The sequence below is a fragment of the Schistocerca serialis genome, chromosome 4, assembly GCF_023864345.2.
Source record: "Schistocerca serialis cubense isolate TAMUIC-IGC-003099 chromosome 4, iqSchSeri2.2, whole genome shotgun sequence".
Lineage (NCBI taxonomy): Eukaryota > Metazoa > Arthropoda > Insecta > Orthoptera > Acrididae > Schistocerca > Schistocerca serialis.
The window spans coordinates 228,545,803-228,566,454 of NC_064641.1; the positions used below are offsets into that span (position 1 = coordinate 228,545,803).

Here is a 20,652-nt window from a genome sequence, read left to right on the forward strand (position 1 = left end):
TTTATGTTAGCTAATTATGTAACGACTTCCCTGTGCGTTAGTGTAATTGTTCTACGTATGAAGTGCACGATTGTTCTAAATAAAACGCTGTCTCAAGATACTGCATTACATTTCATATTTGTTCCCACTGAGTTAGAACACAGCATACGTATTAAGTTCGTAAGTCTAGCAACAGACTGCGACAAGCTTGACATTCAAAGCCCTCAAGTTACATAGTGATCATAAAGCCAAAATATCTCCAATTGTACTCCAAAGTTTAGAACATTGACAGGCAATCGCACTTAAAAGTGTGTGAGATTTTATTATAAATAAAAAGTTAGTACCCTAGACTTCACGAGGGAGAAAGAAACACAAACCGAAAGAAATTCCAAATTGGTTTTACTTATTCGAAAGGGATTTTCGAATGTTACTTTTACCCCATCTTTATTAGAGTATTTGAACTTCACGGATGATTTAAACCTATATTAGTACCTAGTTTTTGCTTCGATAACTTTTCTGTAAGCGCTAGAGTTTAAAAGCTACATTACTACATATCCCCCTGCACGAATTCGTTAGGCTGATGACACCCTGAAAACTATGCCTCTAGAATTACGACTGAACATGTGGAAACGCTAGCCACCGGTAGCGTTGGTGGGGTGAACCACGGCCGCCTAATACAGGCCGTGGGTGAACGAATGTCTGTACAAGTTTTCGTTGCACGTGAAAGCGCTGTGAACCTCGGGGTAGGGGCATCTCAAAGAAGTTACGGTGGTTTATCTTCCATTTTTGTTTGATTCACGCTAGTCGCTAGTTATTTCGTACTTTCGTAGTTACTCAGGTGTGGGAAGTACAAGAGTCTGGTGTTTACAGTTTGAGTGGTTAACTAACGTTCCATTAAAGAAAGTGTTCTTGCAATATGAGTAAAGCACATCCCCCAGAACTGAAGAAGTAAGTATTTGAAACTATTTTGTTAGAAGAAGCCGGTAAGGTTATGTGGGTATGTGATCCATTGAAGTGCATTCCTTCTCAACTTGAGACTCGGTTCAAGTTGATAAGGATATGAAGTTTTTCAATAACAAATACCCCCCCCAAAAAAAATGTTGGAACTCCCGTTTGTAAGAATGAAATTAACCTTCCGTAACTGTTGTGAAATTTAAGTATCGAATAGTTTGTTTCTAGAACTAAGAATGGAAAAGTTTGTCAAAAATTTTAACATTTCAATACTTTCCCTCTCACCAGGTTCATGGACAAGAAGTTGTCGTGTAAGTATTACTTGAGTATAAGAGCTGTGCAATCAAAGCCAAAAGGCGTAAAAGCTTCTTAAGTTCTTTTCCATACAGAATCATTTTTAGATCTAATGTTAGTATTCTTGTACAGTAAAACTAAATGGCGGACGCCTTGTTACGGGTATTCTACGTGGATTTGACCCGTTCATGAATTTAGTCGTTGACGAGACTATTGAAGAATGTAAGGATGGAACGAAGAACAATATTGGCATGGTGGTAAGTGCAGTTGTAATTGTATAGTTAAGTGCATGTAAATGTTAGTTTTGATTTGTGTTTAGATATGCTTTACACTCGAGTATGATCTAATGCTGTAACACCACGTTCAGTCTCGCTTAAATCTTGATAACCTGCCATTGTAACAGCAGTTACTGGTCTAAAGATTTGTGCCAGATTCTTGTTTTCTTATATATAGTAGTAGTAGTAGTAAAGGGGACAGTTGAAAATGTGTGCTCCAACTGGGACTCGAACCCAGGATCTCCTGCTTACATGGCAGATACACTATCCATTTGAGCCACCGAGGGAACAGGATAGCGCGACTCCAGGGACTTATCCCTTGCTCGCTCCCCATGAGACCCACATTCCCAACTTAATGTCTACACACTACATCCGTAGTGCAACTGCACAATACGCTAATCACTCGTGGCAGACAATCTTACTGAGTCCCCTAGGGGTTAGAGTAATACATGTGCATCCATGCAGGAGGAGGAGGAGGAGGTCAATGGCCAGTTGCCCTTAACTATATGAAGATGGTATCTGTCCTTTCGGTCATGTCCGAAGGAACAGATACCATCAGTGACCATGCAGCACCCTAGAATGAAATAATTAAATCAAGAAAAAATTACTAAACTATTATTATACTAAATTAAGACTACAATATTCCCATCTTTTCTAGGTGAAATTATGTAAGATTGCTCCAGTAGAAAATGTTTTCAGAGATGTTCTATTGCAGATGAATGTGATGTTTCCCTGACAGCTATGTCTGAGCTTACTAAATAAGAGCAGGTGCTACTATTATAATGCAGGAGTGCTGTATCTTTGCCATTAGGTCAAGTGTACTTACGTTCTAAACATATATATTTATTAAGACTATAACTACGTAAAATGTGACGAGTTGGGCCATTTCATGTGTTTGGTTTGTATGACATGACATTACAACAAGCAAAGGAACTAAGAGACCGTTTCATGGACAGATACTTAATAATGTGCAAGTTTTCAATTTTTTTTTTTTTTTTTTTCAAGAAAATGTGAAACAAGTGTTTTCTTTATTTCAAACCAGGAGCTAGCCAAAGTTTGCAGTTGTGTTTGTGCATGTTTTTAATCTGCAAGAACTGTTCCTGAAACTAGATTAACGTGTTAGTTCTTGGCACTTTCACCAACTCAGATTGGAGCCAAACACTTAAGCTATGATACCAGCTTGTGTTGTTTTTGATTTCTGTCAAAGTGAAGGGTTAACGCCAGGGGTTCATATGCATGCTAATTGCTATGTTGCTTGTGTGTAAGATTCCTTCTCGTAGCTAGGTATTGTTTTGAAAGTGAATGATGATGAAAGCGATGCAACAGTTAGATTTATGCATCCACATGGGCCATCATTCTCCTTTTACTGGTCTGAAAATGATGCTTGTAACATTCCATTCTCCCACATTTTGTCAAGTAGACATCAATACAATGACAAGGTGTACTTACAGTCTGTCATGTTTCTTGTAAATTTGTGGAAGTGAAATGGTCTTTACTTAAGAGTAAAATGAATGTGCAATGAGACACATTATGGATCAGTGTTAAGTAGTTTGTGGTTGTATTGTAAAAGTGAAAATCCAGTCTACAGCTGAGGCTGTCTGCTTGCAGTTATTAGGTTCTGGTGAACGACTTGGCTGAACAATGTGTATGAAGGGCTTGGAGCTACATAGTGACAAGCCACACTTTTGACATACATGATTTTTTGTGTATATGTGTAGACGGGCAATGACAACTTACAGTGCACTCTCCTGAACATATTAACATTCTGCAGTGTGTCATTATTGTTCCCTAAGCATTTCATATTATAATTTAATTTTTAAATTTATCCTATTAAGACAAATTTTAGGTCTGATGAAACTCTTATGTTTGCCGCTGTATGTCTGTTAGAAACAGAGGTTCTGCTTGTCACCTTTTCAGTCTTCTAAATGAAGTATTACATTCTGTCATTTCTCAATCTTCAGTTTTTTTCTGAAAGATTTGTGCCGTTTGTGAAATTGTGTGTGTGTGTGTGTGTGTGTGTGTGTGTGTGTGTGTGTGGAAAAAAAGAAAAAAAACCTGTTAAATTTCGGCAGGGAACATTGAAAAATTGAGTTTTTCTTCTTAAAAATCAATTAATTAGAAAAGCAGATATGTATTTGCTTTCCAATAATTTTTACCATATACTAAACCTCAGTTTATGACGAATGTTCACTGCACATTCCATAATTTTAGAATAATTTACATGGAAACTGTGGTCAGTTAGTTTTCAAATCAGTTGCGCAGCACATTTCATTACTATGAATATAATTGAGATTATTATAAAAATTGGCCAAAGTTCATTTCATGTATCAAACAAGTATACAAAGTTTTAACATGATGCCTCTATACATGGGTGCCCTGACCTGATTTGACATGGAGAGACCCATATGCAAATCTTTCAAAGTTACCACACATTAGTAACAATGGAGTGGAAATAAGTGTGATGCTGCTGCCACTTCAGTTTCAATATCCAGTGCCTCTGTGCTAGAAGTTCTGCATTGTCTACCCGATTTCAAGCTCTGATGTCGAAAACATCACTGCACTTTCTGTGTAAGTCATTGTGGTATTACATGTGGTTCAGGGAGATTTCGTTGCAGCTTCTCTGTAGTGCTGGAGAAAATCATTTACAAAGTTTTCTATTTTTCTGCCCCCTTCTTTGATTTGTATGTTATACCTCCCTGCCTTTTCCATTTTCGCATTTTGTGATATCCCACACTACTTTGCTTTTATTTTCTGCCCAGTGTATTTATTTATTTTTCAGCAAGGAATAATCTGCCATTTTGTATGTGTCCGTGATCTAGGAACTATGTATTAGTGTTGGGCTTTTGTAATGACCTGAGAAAATTGTATCAGGGATGATTGGGCTTTTGTAATGACCTGAGAAAATTGTATCAGGGAAGATTTCCGTATACCCACAGTTATCCATCCCTTTTTCCATGGCCGCTGCTGTTGCTGTGGCTATGTTTCAAAATCTCTTGAAAAAATTAAGCATTGTGCCGAATTTATGGAATTAAATATCTCCATTGTTTTCAATAAACATTTTGTACCAGCTTTGATTTACAAGTGCCCTAACAAAAGTATGCATTTTAGTTTTCAAAAAGATCTTTTTGTTGGCCTGCAGTTCATGGATTTTACTAATGCTGTCTGTAGCTTTATTACCTAGTAGTAATGTTCAGATAGGCCTAGAAATTAATAAAACTCTCCCTGTCGAGACTTCCCTGGTCTAAAACTTGGCCTGAATTTTTCATACACTATATTGTACGTCATTTACGACGACAGCCGAGTTTAGGTTCGTTCTGCACATCTGACGTTACAAAACAGTCAGCCAATGAACAAGCAACGACGTTGCCAGAGCTCGACTGCAGTGCAGAGCACAGACAAGTGGCTTCAGTTTTAGAAACGCTCTGTCATAAATAAAGTAATTGAACAAAAGCAATGTCTTGATAGCAGACTATCTTTTATAGAAAGTTTGGAAGAAGCATTCCTTATACCAATTGCTTCATATTCTATTAATTAATTAAACCAGACAAGCAATAAGCCTCCTAATTCAAGCGATAGCGGTGTTTGTATCATTCTCACGAACTGCTTTTTCCCAATATAGCGCAGCAGTAATTGTTTATTTCCTATTGTACTTCGACAAATGTGAGTAATTCATAGTCATACCAACAGTGTTTGTCGGTATTTTGTGTGATATTTTAGAGTGCTGCAGGAATTCTGTTGAAGGACAAGCTGTGTTAGCGTAATGGTTAAGGTGTTTGACTGCTAAGTGAAAGGTTCTCAGTTCAGACCTTGTTCGGTGCTTAGTGTTTTCTTTATTTAAAAACAATTTCAAAGTGTCTTCATGAATTTTATTCGTTTGAATGTAATTTTTTGAAATTTCTAGTGCTTTGTCTCTTCATTATAATCATAAGGTTTCGGTTTTTCTAATTTTGTCCTCCAATATTTCTTTTCATAGCAATGAAAAACAATGAAAAGGCACACATACAATATTCATGTTGTCTGTTTTGTTTGTATATCTTCTCTTCCGCAGTCGCTGTTTTACTATTCATATTGAGATATATTCTTTTGCGACAGTATTAAAAGTATTATTTAGAGCAGAATGTTGGCTCGTACGTTGCTGAGCTACTTGATTGTCTGACGCAATTCTTTGCCTCGCTGCTTTGGCAACATCATCATATTCAATGTTTTCATTGACTGATCTATGTTTTGGCAAGTATTTGCTGTCCATTGTGACAAACAGAAATTGTTTGCGCACTGCGCCTCACTGACAATATATTTTAGTTTCTATGTTTTATTACGTCCACAATTCAGTTTTGTGTACTTCGCCAACTTTGTTTTAATCAGAACGTTTTAGAAAAAAGCGAAATGACTCTGGTATAAATAAAACTTTTATTACAGTCGCGAAAGACAGAATATTTCTCAATATTACATATGACACCTATCTGGTACTTAAATGAGATATTGTTATACAGTAAATTTTATATGAAATTTAGGTATCTTGTCCACATTACATTCTCAGCATTGTGGCAACTAAAATCAACCATACGGAAAGTATAGGCTATGGACTTTTACCTATGCAAGCTCTTCAAAATTTCGTGCAATGGTTTACTACATTTAATGCTGCACAATAACTGTGTTGAACATCGGAACAAAATTGTTATTTATGGGGGGAAGGTATCAGTCAAGAAGATGTGTAAAAATCAAAGTTTTGGACCAAATAGTTTTTGTGAAATCGAATAAGTGTGTCAAAGCAGTCGGAACACCATGTCAGCACAGGTGAGCAGTGCAGTGATGACAGTCGCGCACGCGCGGAATGCAGGAAGCACGTCTCTGTAGCAGCGAAAGGGTTAATGCGGCCGTGGTGGCTTCGCTTCACAAACTGTGCGCTCCCCTCCTAAACGTAAGTTTGCGAACTATACTATACTATGGTGCTGCTTCTCTTGGCGTGTGAATCATTTGCAACTGGCAATGCAGCAATCTCCCGTGTCCGGGCGAGCATGCTTGAGCCGCCGAGATAAAAGAATTGAACTATAGTAGTAGTGTTCACCTTTTATGCCATAAGTGTGTACTTAAGTACTTTGAAGTTCAAGTTTTAACTCCTGTGTTAATATTCATGTCTTGTATTATTATGTTGCTTTTGAGGGCTGGAAATTTTTCTAAGGCCTAAGTAGTGGAATAATCCCCCGTCCTTCCATCCTTTACGTAGTTTCCCATGGCAACTTTGTCATTCATTCTATATGATGACAGCACTTCTGCTGTATTCCAGTGTTGCTTACCATACTCTGTGTTGCATACCACTATGCTGTTCAAAAGTGTTAAGTTTCAAGGTGGAGTACTTTATTTCTAATAGGTTGCACATTGTGACCTAGAGTAGATAATGCAAGACACCTCTGGTGTGGTACATTCTATCTTTCACTCTCTAAAATGATTGATACACTTTAAGAAAGGGAGCTTGTTGCCAGTTTATTTATTTAGTTTATGGGTTACTAAATTTTAAAGGTATGATGATATGAATCAGTAAACTGTAGATACACTGAGGTGGTGGGCTAGCAATAAGCACATGTACAGATGGCAGTAGTACTGCATACACAAGGTATAAAACAGCAGTGCATTGGTGGAGCTGTCATTTGTGCTAATGTGATTCATGTTGGAATGTTTCTGGCATGATTATAGCCCGGCAGGAATTTAGACTTTCAAAGCGGAATGGTAGTTGTAGCTAGGTGCATGTAGCATTCCATTTCAGAAATCACTAGGGAATTTAATATTCAGAGATCCACAGTTAAGAGTGTGCTGAGAATACCAGATTTCTGGCATTACCTCACCATGGACAGCAAAGTGGCTGATGGCATTCATTTAATGACAGAGCAGCAGCTTTTGTGTAGAGTTGTCAGTGTTAATAGACAAGAAACATTTCATGAAATAACAGCTGAAATAAAAGTGGGACATACAATGGACCTATCTGTTAGGGCAGTGTGGTGAAATGTGGCAGAAATGGGTTTTGGCTGTAACAGACAGATGCGAGAGTGCCTTTGCTAACAGCAAGACACTGCCTACAGCAGCTCTCCTGGGCTCGTGACGGTATCTGTTGAACCCTATATGTGTGGAAAACAGTGGCCTGGTCAGGTGAATCCTGGTTTCAGTTTGTAAGTGTGTGGCACTGGCCCTCTACAACGGCATGGTCACAAGTTGTCAACAAGGTGCTGTGCAAGATGGTGGTGGTTCCACAATGGTGTAGGCTGTTTTTACATGAAATACTCCCCCCCTCCCGCCCCCGCCCCAGGGGGGCTCGCCACTCTTTGGCGGGTTCATGCATGGCTACCTTGGGGCCCCTCCCCCTGCGGGTCAGGGGTAAGAATAGGCCCGAGGTATTCCTGCCTGTCGTAAGAGGCGACTAAAAGGAGTTTCAACCGTTTCGGCCTTCCATGTGATGGTTCCCCTTGGGGTTTGACCTCCATTTTTCAAACTTCTACAGAAGTACGAGCCTTTTGGGGAAGGACACCTTACGTGGTGTACCACTGGTCCTAAGTGCACTAAGACCTTGGCACTCAGCATTGCACCGGCGTTGTAACCATACCCACTATTCCTCAAATTGGGCCTAAACGCCCGATGGGTTGTCCAAGTTACGCCCATAGTGCATCTCCATCTGCACCAGCGATCATAATGGACTTTCCATGGCACCAGAAATCCAGCACGGTAGCCAGCCCGTTGTGGTGGGGTCGTCATGTACCCTCTAGGTTGTAGTCCCCTGACAACACAGGGATCGTACTGCCGATACCTGAGCTGCACCCTCCCCACGTCGGCCAAGGAGTAGATGCCCGTCTCCTTGGGGCATCAGGACTCCTGGCAATGGTCATCCTGCCAGGTGGCCCTTGCTGCGGCTGGGTGGCGCCCGTGGGGAGAGCCCCTGGTCGGAGTGGGTGGTATCGGGGCGGACGTTTCGCAGATGAAACGTCAACACGTATCAGGTCGCTCTGCGGCCGAGTCTTTCAAACGGAAAGGTACTGTCTCTAGTTCTGGTTCTCCTGCCCTTTCCCCCTTGGCCACTCCCTGGGAGGAGGGACAGGCCCGCTGGCTTGGAGCGAAGTACTTCCCCCGCTATTTGGTCTGTTCTCGAACCAATGGGGGACGTTCGCCACCTCCAAGCCCATGTTCTTTGTTCAGCACATTGAGGACATCTTCGGGGAAATCAAGGCTCTCAGTAAGATGCGTTCGGGGTCCGTTCTTATCAAGACCACCTCCGCCACACAGTCGGCGGCGCTCCAGGCGTGCGACCGCCTAGGGGACATCCCAGTATCCATTGTCCCACATCTGGCACTAAATAGGACACAGGGGGTTATTTTTCATCGTGACCTCCTGCTGCAATCTGATGAGGAGCTCAGGGCCAACCTGGAGCGCTGAGGCGTGCATTTCGTCCGGCGAGTCCAGCGCGGCCCCAAAGACCGTCGCATCGACACCGGGGCCTTTATCCTCGCCTTCGAGGGGGACGTTCTCCAGGAGAAGGTAAAGGTGATGTGCTACCGGTGTGACGTGCGACCTTACGTCCCGCCTCCTATGCGCTGTTTTAGGTGTTTGCGCTTTGGGCACATGTCGTCACGGTGTGAGGCTGAGCCCCTTTGTGGCGATTGTGGACGTCCTCTTCGTGAGGAACACACATGCACCCCACCACCTCGGTGCATTAATTGTCCTGGCGTCCACTCGCCTAGATCCTCAGACTGCCCCGCATATCAGAAGGAGAAAAAGATACAAGAAATCAAAACTTTGGATCGGCTCTCTTATTCTGAGGCCAGGAAGAAGTATGACCGCCTCCAACCCGTGCCATTGACCACTTCGTTTGCCTCAGTTGTGTCCACTCCTTCTGCGATATCCTCACCCTTATCCTGTCCCCCCTCCGCCTCCTCTGCCCATCAGGGGGCTCTGCCTCCGCCTCCCAAATCCCTCCCTTCCAAATCCTCCTCCCCCGTGGCCCCCACCCCCTCTGCCCCAGGGGCCACCCTTCCTCCTCCTCCTCCCCCCATGCCACCTGAGAAGCGATCCTCTTCTCAGGCGTCCATCGGGGAAACGTTCCGGACCCCAGCTTCTGAGGTCCGGCGTTCCGAAACGGACCCCGCATGTGAGGACCTTCTTCGGGTCCAGCCCACCATCCCTGTGCCTCCTCGGCCTTCCAAGAAGGCCTCCAAGAAGAAGTCTCTATCCCCCTCTCCACCCCAGCGCGTTTCGTCTGACGCTCCATCCGTGAGTCGCTGCTCCCGGCCGTCCTCAGTTTCGCCGGGACGCTCTGCTGCCAGGCGCTCAGCTGGCCTTTCGTCGGCAAATGATGCTGCCCCTCCTACACAACCAGGGACAGCGGCCGCAGCTGGCGATGACTCGATGGAACAGGATCCGCCTCCTGCCGGTTGTAGCGTTGTTCCCTCGAAACCTGGCCCTCCGCGGCCGTCGAGGTGACCAGCTCTTCCCCCGTCTCGTTCCCCCTCTTTTTTGACTAGCGATGGCCTTGTTACATTGGAACATAAGAGGTATTCGATCTAATCGGGAGGAATTACAACTGCTCCTCCGCCTGCACTGTCCGCTCGTCCTTGGTCTCCAGGAAACCAAGTTGCGCCCGACTGACCGTATTGCCTTTACCCAATATACCTCGGAGCGGTATGACCTCACCCCTGTGGACTGTATCCCAGCTCATGGTGGGGTCATGTTGCTCGTTCGGGACGATGTCTATTACCATCCCATCCCATTGACCACCCCACTCCAAGCAATAGCTGTCCGCATTACTCTTTCTGCTTTTACTTTTTCAGTTTGTACCATCTACACTCCACCGTCATCTGCTGTTAGTCGGGCTGACATGATGCACCTGATCGTTCAGCTTCCCCCGCCATTTTTATTGTTTGGCGACTTCAATGCCCATCAGCCCCTTTGGGGCTCTCCTGCATCCTGTCAAAGAGGCTCACTCTTGGCGGATGTCTTCAACCATCTCAATCTTGTCTGCCTCAATACCGGCGCCCCGACTTTCCTCTCAGACTCTACTCATACCTACTCCCACTTCAACCTCTCGATCTGTTCTACCACTCTTGCCTGTCGGTTCGAGTGGTATGTCCTTTCTGACACCTATTCGAGCGACCACTTCCCCTGTGTCGTTTGTCTCCTGCACCACACCCCATCCCCACGTCCTTCAAGCTGGAACATACTGAAAGCTGACTGGAGACTTTACTCCTCCCTGGTGACCTTTCCGGACCACGATTTTCTCAGTTGTGACAGTCAGGTCGAATACCTCACGGCTGTTATCATCAATGCTGCCGAACATTCCATTCCTCGTACTACCTCCTGCACCACACCCCATCCCCACGTCCTTCAAGCTGGAACATACTGAAAGCTGACTGGAGACTTTACTCCTCCCTGGTGACCTTTCCGGACCACGATTTTCTCAGTTGTGACAGTCAGGTCGAATACCTCACGGCTGTTATCATCAATGCTGCCGAACATTCCATTCCTCGTACTACCTCTTCTTCACGTCGCGTTTCCGTCCCCTGGTGGAACGAGGCTTGTAGGGACGCTATCCGTGCTCGACGACGTGCTTTACGCACCTTTCGCCGCCATCCTACGTTGGCGAATTGTATTGAATACAAACGACTCCGAGCGCAATGCCATAGAGTCATCAAAGACAGCAAAAAAGCTTGTTGGGCCTCTTTCACCAGCTCCTTTAACAGTTTTACTCCCTCTTCCGTCGTTTGGGGTAGCCTGTGCCGGCTGTCGGGCATTAAGGCCCACTCCTCGGTACCTGGCCTGACCTCAGGTAATGAGGTCCTTGTTGATCCTGTGGCTGTCTCCAACGCCTTTGGCCGCTTTTTCGCGGAGGTTTCAAGCTCCGCCCATTACCATCCTGCCTTCCTTCCCAGGAAAGAGGCAGAAGAGGCTCGGCGACCTTCCTTCCACTCGCTGAATCTGGAAACTTATAATGCCCCCTTTACTATGCGGGAACTCGAACGTGCGCTTACACTGTCCCGGTCCTCTGCTCCAGGGCCAGATGCCATTCACATTCAGATGCTGGCACACCTTTCTCCGGCGGGCAAAAGCTTCCTTCTTCGTACCTACAATCGCGTTTGGACCGAAGGTCAAGTCCCCATGCGTTGGCGTGACGCCGTTGTTGTTCCTATACCCAAACCCGGGAAGGATAGACACCTTCCTTCTAGTTACCGCCTCATTTCTCTTACAAGCTGTGTCTGTAAGGTGATGGAGCGCATGGTTAATGCTCGGTTAGTCTGGATTCTTGAATCTCGACGGCTACTTACTAATGTCCAATGCGGCTTTCGTCGCCGCCGCTCCGCTGTTGACCACCTTGTGACCTTGTCGACATTCATCATGAACAACTTTTTGCGAAGGCGCCAAACGGTAGCCGTGTTCTTCGATTTGGAGAAGGCTTATGATACCTGTTGGAGAGGAGGTATCCTCCGCACTATGCACAGGTGGGGCCTACGCGGTCGCCTGCCCCTTTTTATTGATTCCTTTTTAACGGATCGAAAGTTTGGGGTACGTGTGGGTTCCGTATTGTCCGACGTCTTCCTCCAGGAGAACGGAGTGCCTCAGGGCTCCGTCTTGAGCGTAGCCCTTTTTGCCATCGCGATCAATCCAATTATGGATTGCATTCCACCTAATGTCTCGGGCTCTCTCTTTGTCGATGACTTCGCGATCTACTGCAGTGCCCAGAGAACGTGCCTCCTGGAGCGCTGCCTTCAGCGTTGTCTAGACAGCCTCTACTCATGGAGCGTGGCAAATGGCTTCCGGTTCTCTGAAGAGAAGACGGTTTGTATCAACTTTTGGCGATATAAAGTGTTCCTTCCGCCATCCTTACATCTCGGTCCCGTTGTTCTCCCATTCGTGGACACAACTAAGTTTCTAGGGCTCACGTTGGACAGGAAACTGTGTTGGTCTCCACATGTCTCTTATTTGGCGGCCCGTTGTACATGTTCCCTTAATGTCCTCAGAGTTCTTAGCGGTTCAACTTGGGGAGCGGATCGCACTGTCCTGCTTCGCTTGTATCGGTCCATAGTCAGATTGAAGCTGGATTATGGGAGCTTCGTCTACTCGTCCGCTCGGCCATCCCTCTTACGCCGGCTCAACTCCATCCACCATCGGGAGATACGTCTTGTGACCGGAGCCTTCTACACTAGTCCTGTCGAGAGCCTTCATGCTGAAGCTGCCGAGTTACCATTGACCTACCGGCGCGACGTACTGCTGTGTCGGTATGCCTGCCGGCTGTTGTCTATGCCCGACCACTCCTCTTACAAGTCCTTCTTCGCCGATTCTCTCGACCGTCAGTACGGGTTGTATGTGTCTGCCCTGCTGCCCCCCCGGAGTCCGCTTCCGTCGCCTGCTTCTACAATTGGATTTTGCCCTCCCTACCATCTTCAGAGAGGGTGAGAGCCCGACACCACCTTGGCTCCAGGCTCCAGTTCATATTTATCTCGACCTCAGCTCACTCCCGAAGGAGGGTACTCCGGCTGCAGTGTATTGCTCACGGTTTGTCGAACTTCGTGCTCGACTTGCCGGTCACACCTTTATTTACACCGATGGCTCCAAAACTGACGATGGTGTCGGCTGTGCCTTTGTCGTCGGGGCCGCCACCTTTAAATACCGGCTCCTCGACCAATGTTCCAGCTTTACGGCCGAGCTTTTTGCTCTCCATCAGGCCGTTCAGTATGCCCGCTGCCACCACCATTCATCGTATGTACTCTGCTCTGACTCACTCAGTGCTCTTCAGAGCCTTGGAGCTCCCTATCCGGTCCATCCCTTGATTCAACGGATACAGCAGTCCCTCCATTCTTTCGCTGATAATGGTGGTTCTGTCAGCTTTCTGTGGGTTCCCGGACATGTAGTAGTACCTGGGAATGAGGCTGCGGATGCTGCAGCCAAGGCTGCAGTCCTCCTGCCTCGGCCAGCCTCCTATTGCGTCCCGTCATCTGACGTTCGTGGGGATGTATGTAAGAGGCTTGTGTCGTTGTGGTGGGATGCTTGGTCATCCCTCCAAGGAAACAAGCTCCGGGCAGTAAAACCGCTCCCAACTGCTTGGACAACATCCTCCCGACCATCTCGGCGCGAGGAGGTCCTTCTGACCAGGTTGCGGATTGGGCATTGCCGGTTTAGCCACCGCTACCAGCTCTCCGGTGACCCAGCCCCGCAGTGCCCTTGTGGTCAGGCATTAACAGTGCGCCATGTTTTATTGTCGTGTCCCCGTTTTAGTCAATTTCGTGTTGTCCTGTCCCTGCCATCTACTTTACCGGATGTTTTAGCTGATGACACTCGAGCAGCTGCTCGTATTCTGCGTTTTATAACTTTAACTGGCTTGTCCAAAGACATTTAACCTTTTTACTTATTTTATCTGCATCTTTGTCAGGTCCTTCTGGTGTCCCCCCCATCCCCTTGAGTTTTACCAGATTCCATGTGCTCTACCAACAGTGACTGGGCGCTAATGACCTCAGCAGTTGAGCGCCCTTAAACCCAACCAAAAAAAAAAAAAAAAAAAAACAAACCTTGGGGCCCCAGCCTTTGCAGCATTTTTCCCTTCTGTGCTGCATGTCTATCCTATTGCTATTCTTTTTCTCCTCCCTTGGGGAACGTGTCTGGGATGTTATTGGGAATGTTCTGCATTGTCTGTCACTGACGTAAGGACAGTCTCGTCTTTGTTTTTCGCTCCCTTTTCCTTTCTTTGTTTCCCTTCTCTCGTTCTTCCAGTTCGGCATATGAGGTTCCTCTTTTTCTTCCTCCTCCCTGTGCACCCCTGAAGGCCGGCCCATGCGTCTGACGCGTAAAAGGTGACTGGATAATGCGTAATTCCCAGCCCCAGGTCGACAGGTAGGGATCGCACATATGCCCTGGTACGGGCCAGGCCCAAGTAGGAGTGATTGCCTGAGCTACAACCTTCCCAAATTGCCAATTGGTCTCTCTGTCAGGTGTTCGGGAGGTGTGATCTGAGGTGTGAACAATCGCCTAAGGCAGTTGCGCTCCCTTGTGGAGGGAGTCCCCAGTTGGAAGGAGCGCGCCATTGGAGACACTGGCAATTATGGGGGATTTTCTCACAATGAGTCGATCATCTTCTCAATCAACATCTACGAAGTGTAATTGTAATAAGGCTAATAATTCGAAAACCCTTCCCACTGCGCCAAAGTTCCTTGTGGTCTCACGTACTGAAGATGGTCAGTCATTTGCCATGGTAAATCTGTTTATTATACAGAAAGGTGTTGATGCAGTTGCTGGCCCTGTGAAATCCTGCTCTTGTTTACAGAATGGCACTTTGTTTTTGGAGACTGATTTTGATTCTTAAGCACAACAACTGCTTGCTGCCTCAATTCTCCACAGCTATCCTGTTCGTGTTGAGGCCCATAGAACTTTGAATTCTTCCCATGGTGTAATTCACACCAGGCTGCTCGACTGTCTAAACTGAGGCTGAAATCCAATCTTACCTCTCTGATCAGGGTGTCATTGCTGTCGATTGAGTAATGAAAAAGGTAGATTCCTCCTTCGTGCCCACCCACACTCTTTTCCTCACTCTTGATAGTGGTGCTGCCGTCCAAGGTCAAAGCAGGCTATGAAGTTATCAGTCTGGCCGTACATTTCGAACCTGATGTGCTCCTACCAGTGTCATCGTTTCAACCACACTAGAACATCTTGACACCCAGCCAAATGTGTAATCTGTGGTAGGGATGCACACGAGGGTGCAGAATTGCTTGCTCCGGCTCCCTGTTTGTTGACGATTTTGCCATCTATCGCATTTCTCCATGGACCTGTCTCACTGAGCGGTGTCTTGATCGTCTTTACTCTTGGAGCATTGACAGTGGCTTTTGCTTTTCCACTGACAAAACTGTCTGTATGAGTTTCTGGCAACACAAGTGGTTTCATCCACCATCCTTACATTTGGGTCTGTTGCCCTTCCATTCGTTGAAACTACAAAAATCTACATCTACATCCATACTCCGCAAGCCACCTGACGGTGTGTGGCGGAGGGTACCTTGAGTACCTCTATCGGTTCTCCCTTCTATTCCAGTCTCGTATTGTTCGTGGAAAGAAGGATTGTCGGTATGCCTCTGTGTGGGCTCTAATCTCTCTGATTTTATCCTCATGGTCTCTTCGCGAGATATACGTAGGAGGGAGCAATATACTGCTAGACTCCTCGGTGAAGGTATGTTCTCGAAACTTTAACAAAAGCCCGTACCGAGCTACTGAGCGTCTCTCCTGCAGAGTCTTCCACTGGAGTTTATCTGTCATCTCTGTAATGCTTTCGCGATTACTAAATGATCCTGTAGCAAAGCGTACTGCTCTCCGTTGGATCTTCTCTATATCTTCTATCAACCCTATCTGGTACGGATCCCACACTGCTGAGCAGTATTCAAGCAGTGGGCGAACAAGCGTACTGTAACCTACTTCCTTTGTTTTCGGATTGCATTTCCTTAGGATTCTTCCAATGAATCTGTCTGGCATCTGCTTTACCGATGACAGTGGGCGAACAAGCGTACTGTAACCTACTTCCTATGTTTTCGGATTGCATTTCCTTAGGATCCTTCCAATGAATCTGTCTGGCATCTGCTTTACCGATGATCAACATTATATGATCATTCCATTTTAAATCACTCCTAATGCGTACTCCCAGATAATTTATGGTATTAACTGCTTCCAGTTGCTGACCTGCTATTTTGTAGCTAAATGATAAGGGATCTATCTTTCTGTGTATTCGCAGCACATTACACTTGTCTACATTGAGATTCAATTGCCATTCCCTGCACCATGTGTCAATTCGCTGCAGATCCTCCTGCATTTCAGTACAATTTTCCATTGTTACAACCTCTCGATACACCACAGCATCATCTGCAAAAAGCCTCAGTGAACTTCCGATGTCATCCACCAGGTCATTTATGTTTATTGTGAATAGCAACAGTCCTATGACACTCCCCTCCTCTGAAATCACTCTTCGGAAGACTTCTCTCCATTGAGAATGACATGCTGCGTCCTGTTATCTAGGAACTCCTCAATCCAATCACACAATTGGTCTGATAGTCCATATGCTCTTACTTTGTTCATCAAACGACTGTGGGGAACTGTATCAAACACCTTGCGGAAGTCAAGAAACACGGCATCTACCTGTGAACCTGTGTCTATGGCCCTCTGAGTCTTGTGGACGAATAGCGCAAGCTGGGTTTTCACATGACCGTCTTTTTCGAAACCCATGCTGATTCCTACAGAGTAGATTTCTAGTCTCCAGAAAAGTCGTTATACTCTAACACAATGTGTGTTCCAAAATTCTACAACTGATCGACGTTAGAGATATAGGTCTATAGTTCTGTACATATGTTCGACGTCCCTTCTTGAAAACGGGGATGACCTGTGCCCTTTTCCAATCCTTTGGAACGCTACGCTCTTCTAGAGACCTATGGCACACCGCTGCAAGAAGGGGGGCAAGTTCCTTCGCGTACTCTGTGTAAAATCGAACTGGTATCCTATCAGGTCCAGAGGCCTTTCCTCTTTTGAGCGATTTTAATTGTTTCTCTATCCCTCTGTCGTCTATTTCGATATCTACCATTTTGTCATCTGTGCGACAATCTAGAGAAGGAACTACAGTGCGGTCTTCCTCTGTGAAAAAACTTTGGAAAAGACATTTAGTATTTCGGCCTTTAGTCTGTCATCCTCTATTTCAGTACCATTTTGGTCACAGAGTGTCTGGATATTTTGTTTTGATCCACCTACCGCTTTGACATAAGACCAAAATTTCTTAGGATTTTCTGTCAAGTCAGTACATAGAACTTTACTTTCGAATCATTGAACGCCTCTCGCATAGCCCTCCTCACACTACATTTCACTTCGCGTAATTTTTGTTTGTCTGCAAGGCTTTGGCTATGTTAATGTTTGCTGTGAAGTTCCCTTTGCTTCCGCAGCAGTTTTCTAACTCGGTTGTTGTACCTGGGGTCATCCTCAATAGGATATTCTTTGTCCCATATATCTTACCTGGCAGCCTGCTGTACGCAGTTCCTCAATATTCTACATGTCCTCATTGGTACTTCCTGGGGTTCCGATCGAACCACCCTCCTTCATTTGTACCGATCCTTTGTCCATTCGAAACTCTACTGTAGATGCTTTATTGATGTGTTTGCACGCCCATGCCTCTTCGGCCGTCTCAACACTATCCACCAATGTGGCATCCATTTGGCCATGGGCGCCTTTTTACACCAGCCCGGTTGAGTGTCTGTATGCTGAAGCTGTTGAACTACTTTTGTCCTACTGCTGTGACTTTCTCCTCAGCAGGTACGCGTGCCGTTTGTCTGCCATGCGTGGCCAACCATCATATGCCTCCTTCTTTGATGATTCCTTTGATCTTCACTATGGGGCTTGCCCTTCTTTGTTACCTCCTGGAGTCCACTTTTGACACTTGCTATGGTTTCTTAACTTCACACTACCTGCACCTTTCCTGGTGGGTGGGAACCCTTGACCACCTTGGTTTCGTAAAGTGGCAAATGTTGACCTTGGCCTCCATTCGCTTCCTAAGGACACTACTCCACCCTCGGTCTATCGCCTTCGTTTTACTACCTTCGCATGGAACTATGCGATAGTACCTTTGTATACACTGATGGCTCTTGGACTGATCGCGGGGTCATGTGTGCCTCTGTCATTAGCCCCTGTGTCTTTAGATATCGGCTTCCGGCACACTCGTCAGTATTTACAACCGAGCTCTTAGCCTTGTATCAGACCACGGAGTACATCCAGCAACACAGCCTTCTCAGTTGTGTCCTCTGCTCAGACTCAATCAGTGCCCTTCAAAGTCTACGTGTGCTGTACACCATCCATTCTGTCCCTCAGTTCAATGGGTCCAGGAAAACTGTCAACTCCTCACTCTTGGTGGAGCAGTGTGATCTTTCTGTGGGTTCCAGGTCATGTCAGTCTGCCAGGAAACAAGGCTGCTGACGCTGCTGCCAAAGCTGCAATCCTTGTACCTCAGCCCACAAGTACCTATATTCCCTCCAGTGATCTCAGTGTTGCTGTCTGTCGGGAGGTGCTGTCCCTTTGGCATTGCCAATGGTCCTCCCTTCATTGGAATAAGTGACGGCTTATTAAGCTTCTCCCAGCAGCTCGGATGACCTCATCTTGGCCCTTCCGCCAGGAGGAGGTTATTTTAACTCGGCTGTGTATTGGGCACTGCCTTTTTATCCATCATCATTTGGTTAGTGGCCCTTTGTACACATTGTACTCAACTTTTACCTGGCTGCCCTTCCTGATGGAATTTCCAGTTTTTAACCTTTTATGTCCCTTTTTGGGTTTGCTGTCTTAGTTCTCAGCCATTGTAGCAAATGACACGCGGGCTATCAACCGCAGCTTACTTTTATCTGCCAAAGCAATATGGCGAAGGGCATTTGATTTTTAGTTTTGTACCTCTATTTCTGTATGGTGTCATATTTAGCCCTTTTTCCATGGTGCCTGTTTTTAGCTGTCTTCTTTTATGTCAATTGGGACTGACTTAGTCGTTTTTAACTCCTGTCATTTTTCATGAATTTGTGCAGATGCACTACTGTTACTGCCCTTCAGTTTTTTAATACAGATTGTGCACTGCCAGAGTTGTTAAATTTTAATGCTGTCATGTACTAAGACACCACACTAAAAATATTCATTTAATAATGAGTGCAATCCACATTTAAACTCATACCTTAAAGATTGTACTTATTTCATAGCTTGGAAGGCAACAGCAGAACCACTGTCAAACATATAAGGCAAATTAACTAGTAGGAAGTGTGTGTTTGATTTTCATGTAAGTGTACTTGTATCATATATTTTACTTCAGTTTTTTTCTGTGCAACACTGTTTTAAATTATTGTTCTAGGTTATTCGTGGTAACAGTATTGTGATGTTGGAGTCGCTGGATCGAATATGAAGCTGTCTGGATTTTGGACCAGGATGATTGCATTAGTGTTCTGGTGTAAATAGTGTACCTTTCCAACAACAAATTTACATTACTCTGTGCCGTCTTATTGTTTATTATTATATTCATTTTGTGGACATGTCATTATGACAGAAGTATCAACAGGTAGTCATTAATCCTACTTGTGAAGTATTGTGTGTAAACTATGCTCTGTTCAATGTCTGTGAAAAATGTGACTGAAGTGTTTAAGTGAAATGAAAAAGCAAAATGATAAAAGTAGCAGCTGTGAATTTTTCTAAAAGTTTAAAACCTCCAATGGTGCATCAGCATTGTATTATCCTTTTTCTGTATCCCTGCACATCACAGTAGACCATTCATGATGCAATGTTTTGGTTTATATTCATTGGAATGACCTGTCATCCTTACCAAGGATGGTCTTAAATAAACCCTGAAATATTAACAGCTCATTTCTGAGTGATTAAGAAGATTAAAAATATATTAATTTCAAAAAGCAAAGTGGTGTGAAATGTTTTGACAACATATACTAAAACGAAAAAGATTGTAGCTACTAATAGAAGCACTCATTTCTAATGTTTCTTGTAAATGTAAGTGAAAAATAATGTAATTAAATTTGCAAAAACTGGTATTAATGAATTTGTGTTCACTGCCATTTGTGAGAAATGTATTTGCTGAAAAGTTTAAATTGCTTCATATGTTAATTTTTCTCAAGTGTTCCACCATCACTGTTAATGTATCCCATTTCTTCTCTCTCTCTCTCTCTCTCTCTCTCTCTCTCTCTCACACACACACACACACACACACACACACACACACACACACACACACACACACACCATTCCAACCATACTGTTCACATATTCTGCTTCCTGTCACACACTAGACCATTCATCTCTTTGCAAGTAACTTACGAGAGCAAGCAGGTGACTATGCACTTCCTGGTAGTAGTAGTAGGAGGAGGAGGAAAGAGTCCTTCATGTTACTGTTAAGTGGTTGATAGAAAATAATCTCTGGGGCTCTTGCTGCTCTCAGATTTCAAGGGCTTGTGGAGTTTGTGAGGGGCTCTATACTGCTGCCTTAACTTGAGTGAAAAGGTGCTAAATTATTTTTCGAACACGGTATGCATTTTGTGTGGAGAGTTGAACAATACGTAAAGGTAACCTTGGTTTGGACGAAGTTTTTACCTTGGTGTAAATCATTTAAAATGGCAAAAGACAAAAATGAAGCCCATGC

At 44.9% G+C, this 20,652-nt stretch overlaps 1 protein-coding gene across 1 annotated transcript; it reads left to right on the forward strand.

Moving 5' to 3' along the window:
* The first annotated feature begins 759 nt into the window (after nt 1-759).
* On the forward strand, nt 760-20,055 carry LOC126474903 (probable small nuclear ribonucleoprotein G). Its single transcript, XM_050102400.1, has 4 exons — nt 760-927; nt 1,219-1,241; nt 1,357-1,481; nt 19,363-20,055. Exons 1-4 carry the CDS (start codon nt 896-898, stop codon nt 19,411-19,413), a joined length of 231 nt encoding a protein of 76 aa, XP_049958357.1. The 5' UTR covers nt 760-895; the 3' UTR covers nt 19,414-20,055.
* The last annotated feature ends 597 nt before the right edge of the window (nt 20,056-20,652 follow it).

Bases quoted from the DNA above. Each gene is read 5' to 3' on its own strand.
- LOC126474903 (XM_050102400.1), top strand. From the start codon at position 896: ATGAGTAAAGCACATCCCCCAGAACTGAAGAA. The intron at 1,242-1,356 runs GTAAGTATTACT...ATTCTTGTACAG, and splicing joins CATGGACAAGAAGTTGTCGT to TAAAACTAAATGGCGGACGC. The intron at 1,482-19,362 runs GTAAGTGCAGTT...TTATTGTTCTAG, and splicing joins AGAACAATATTGGCATGGTG to GTTATTCGTGGTAACAGTAT.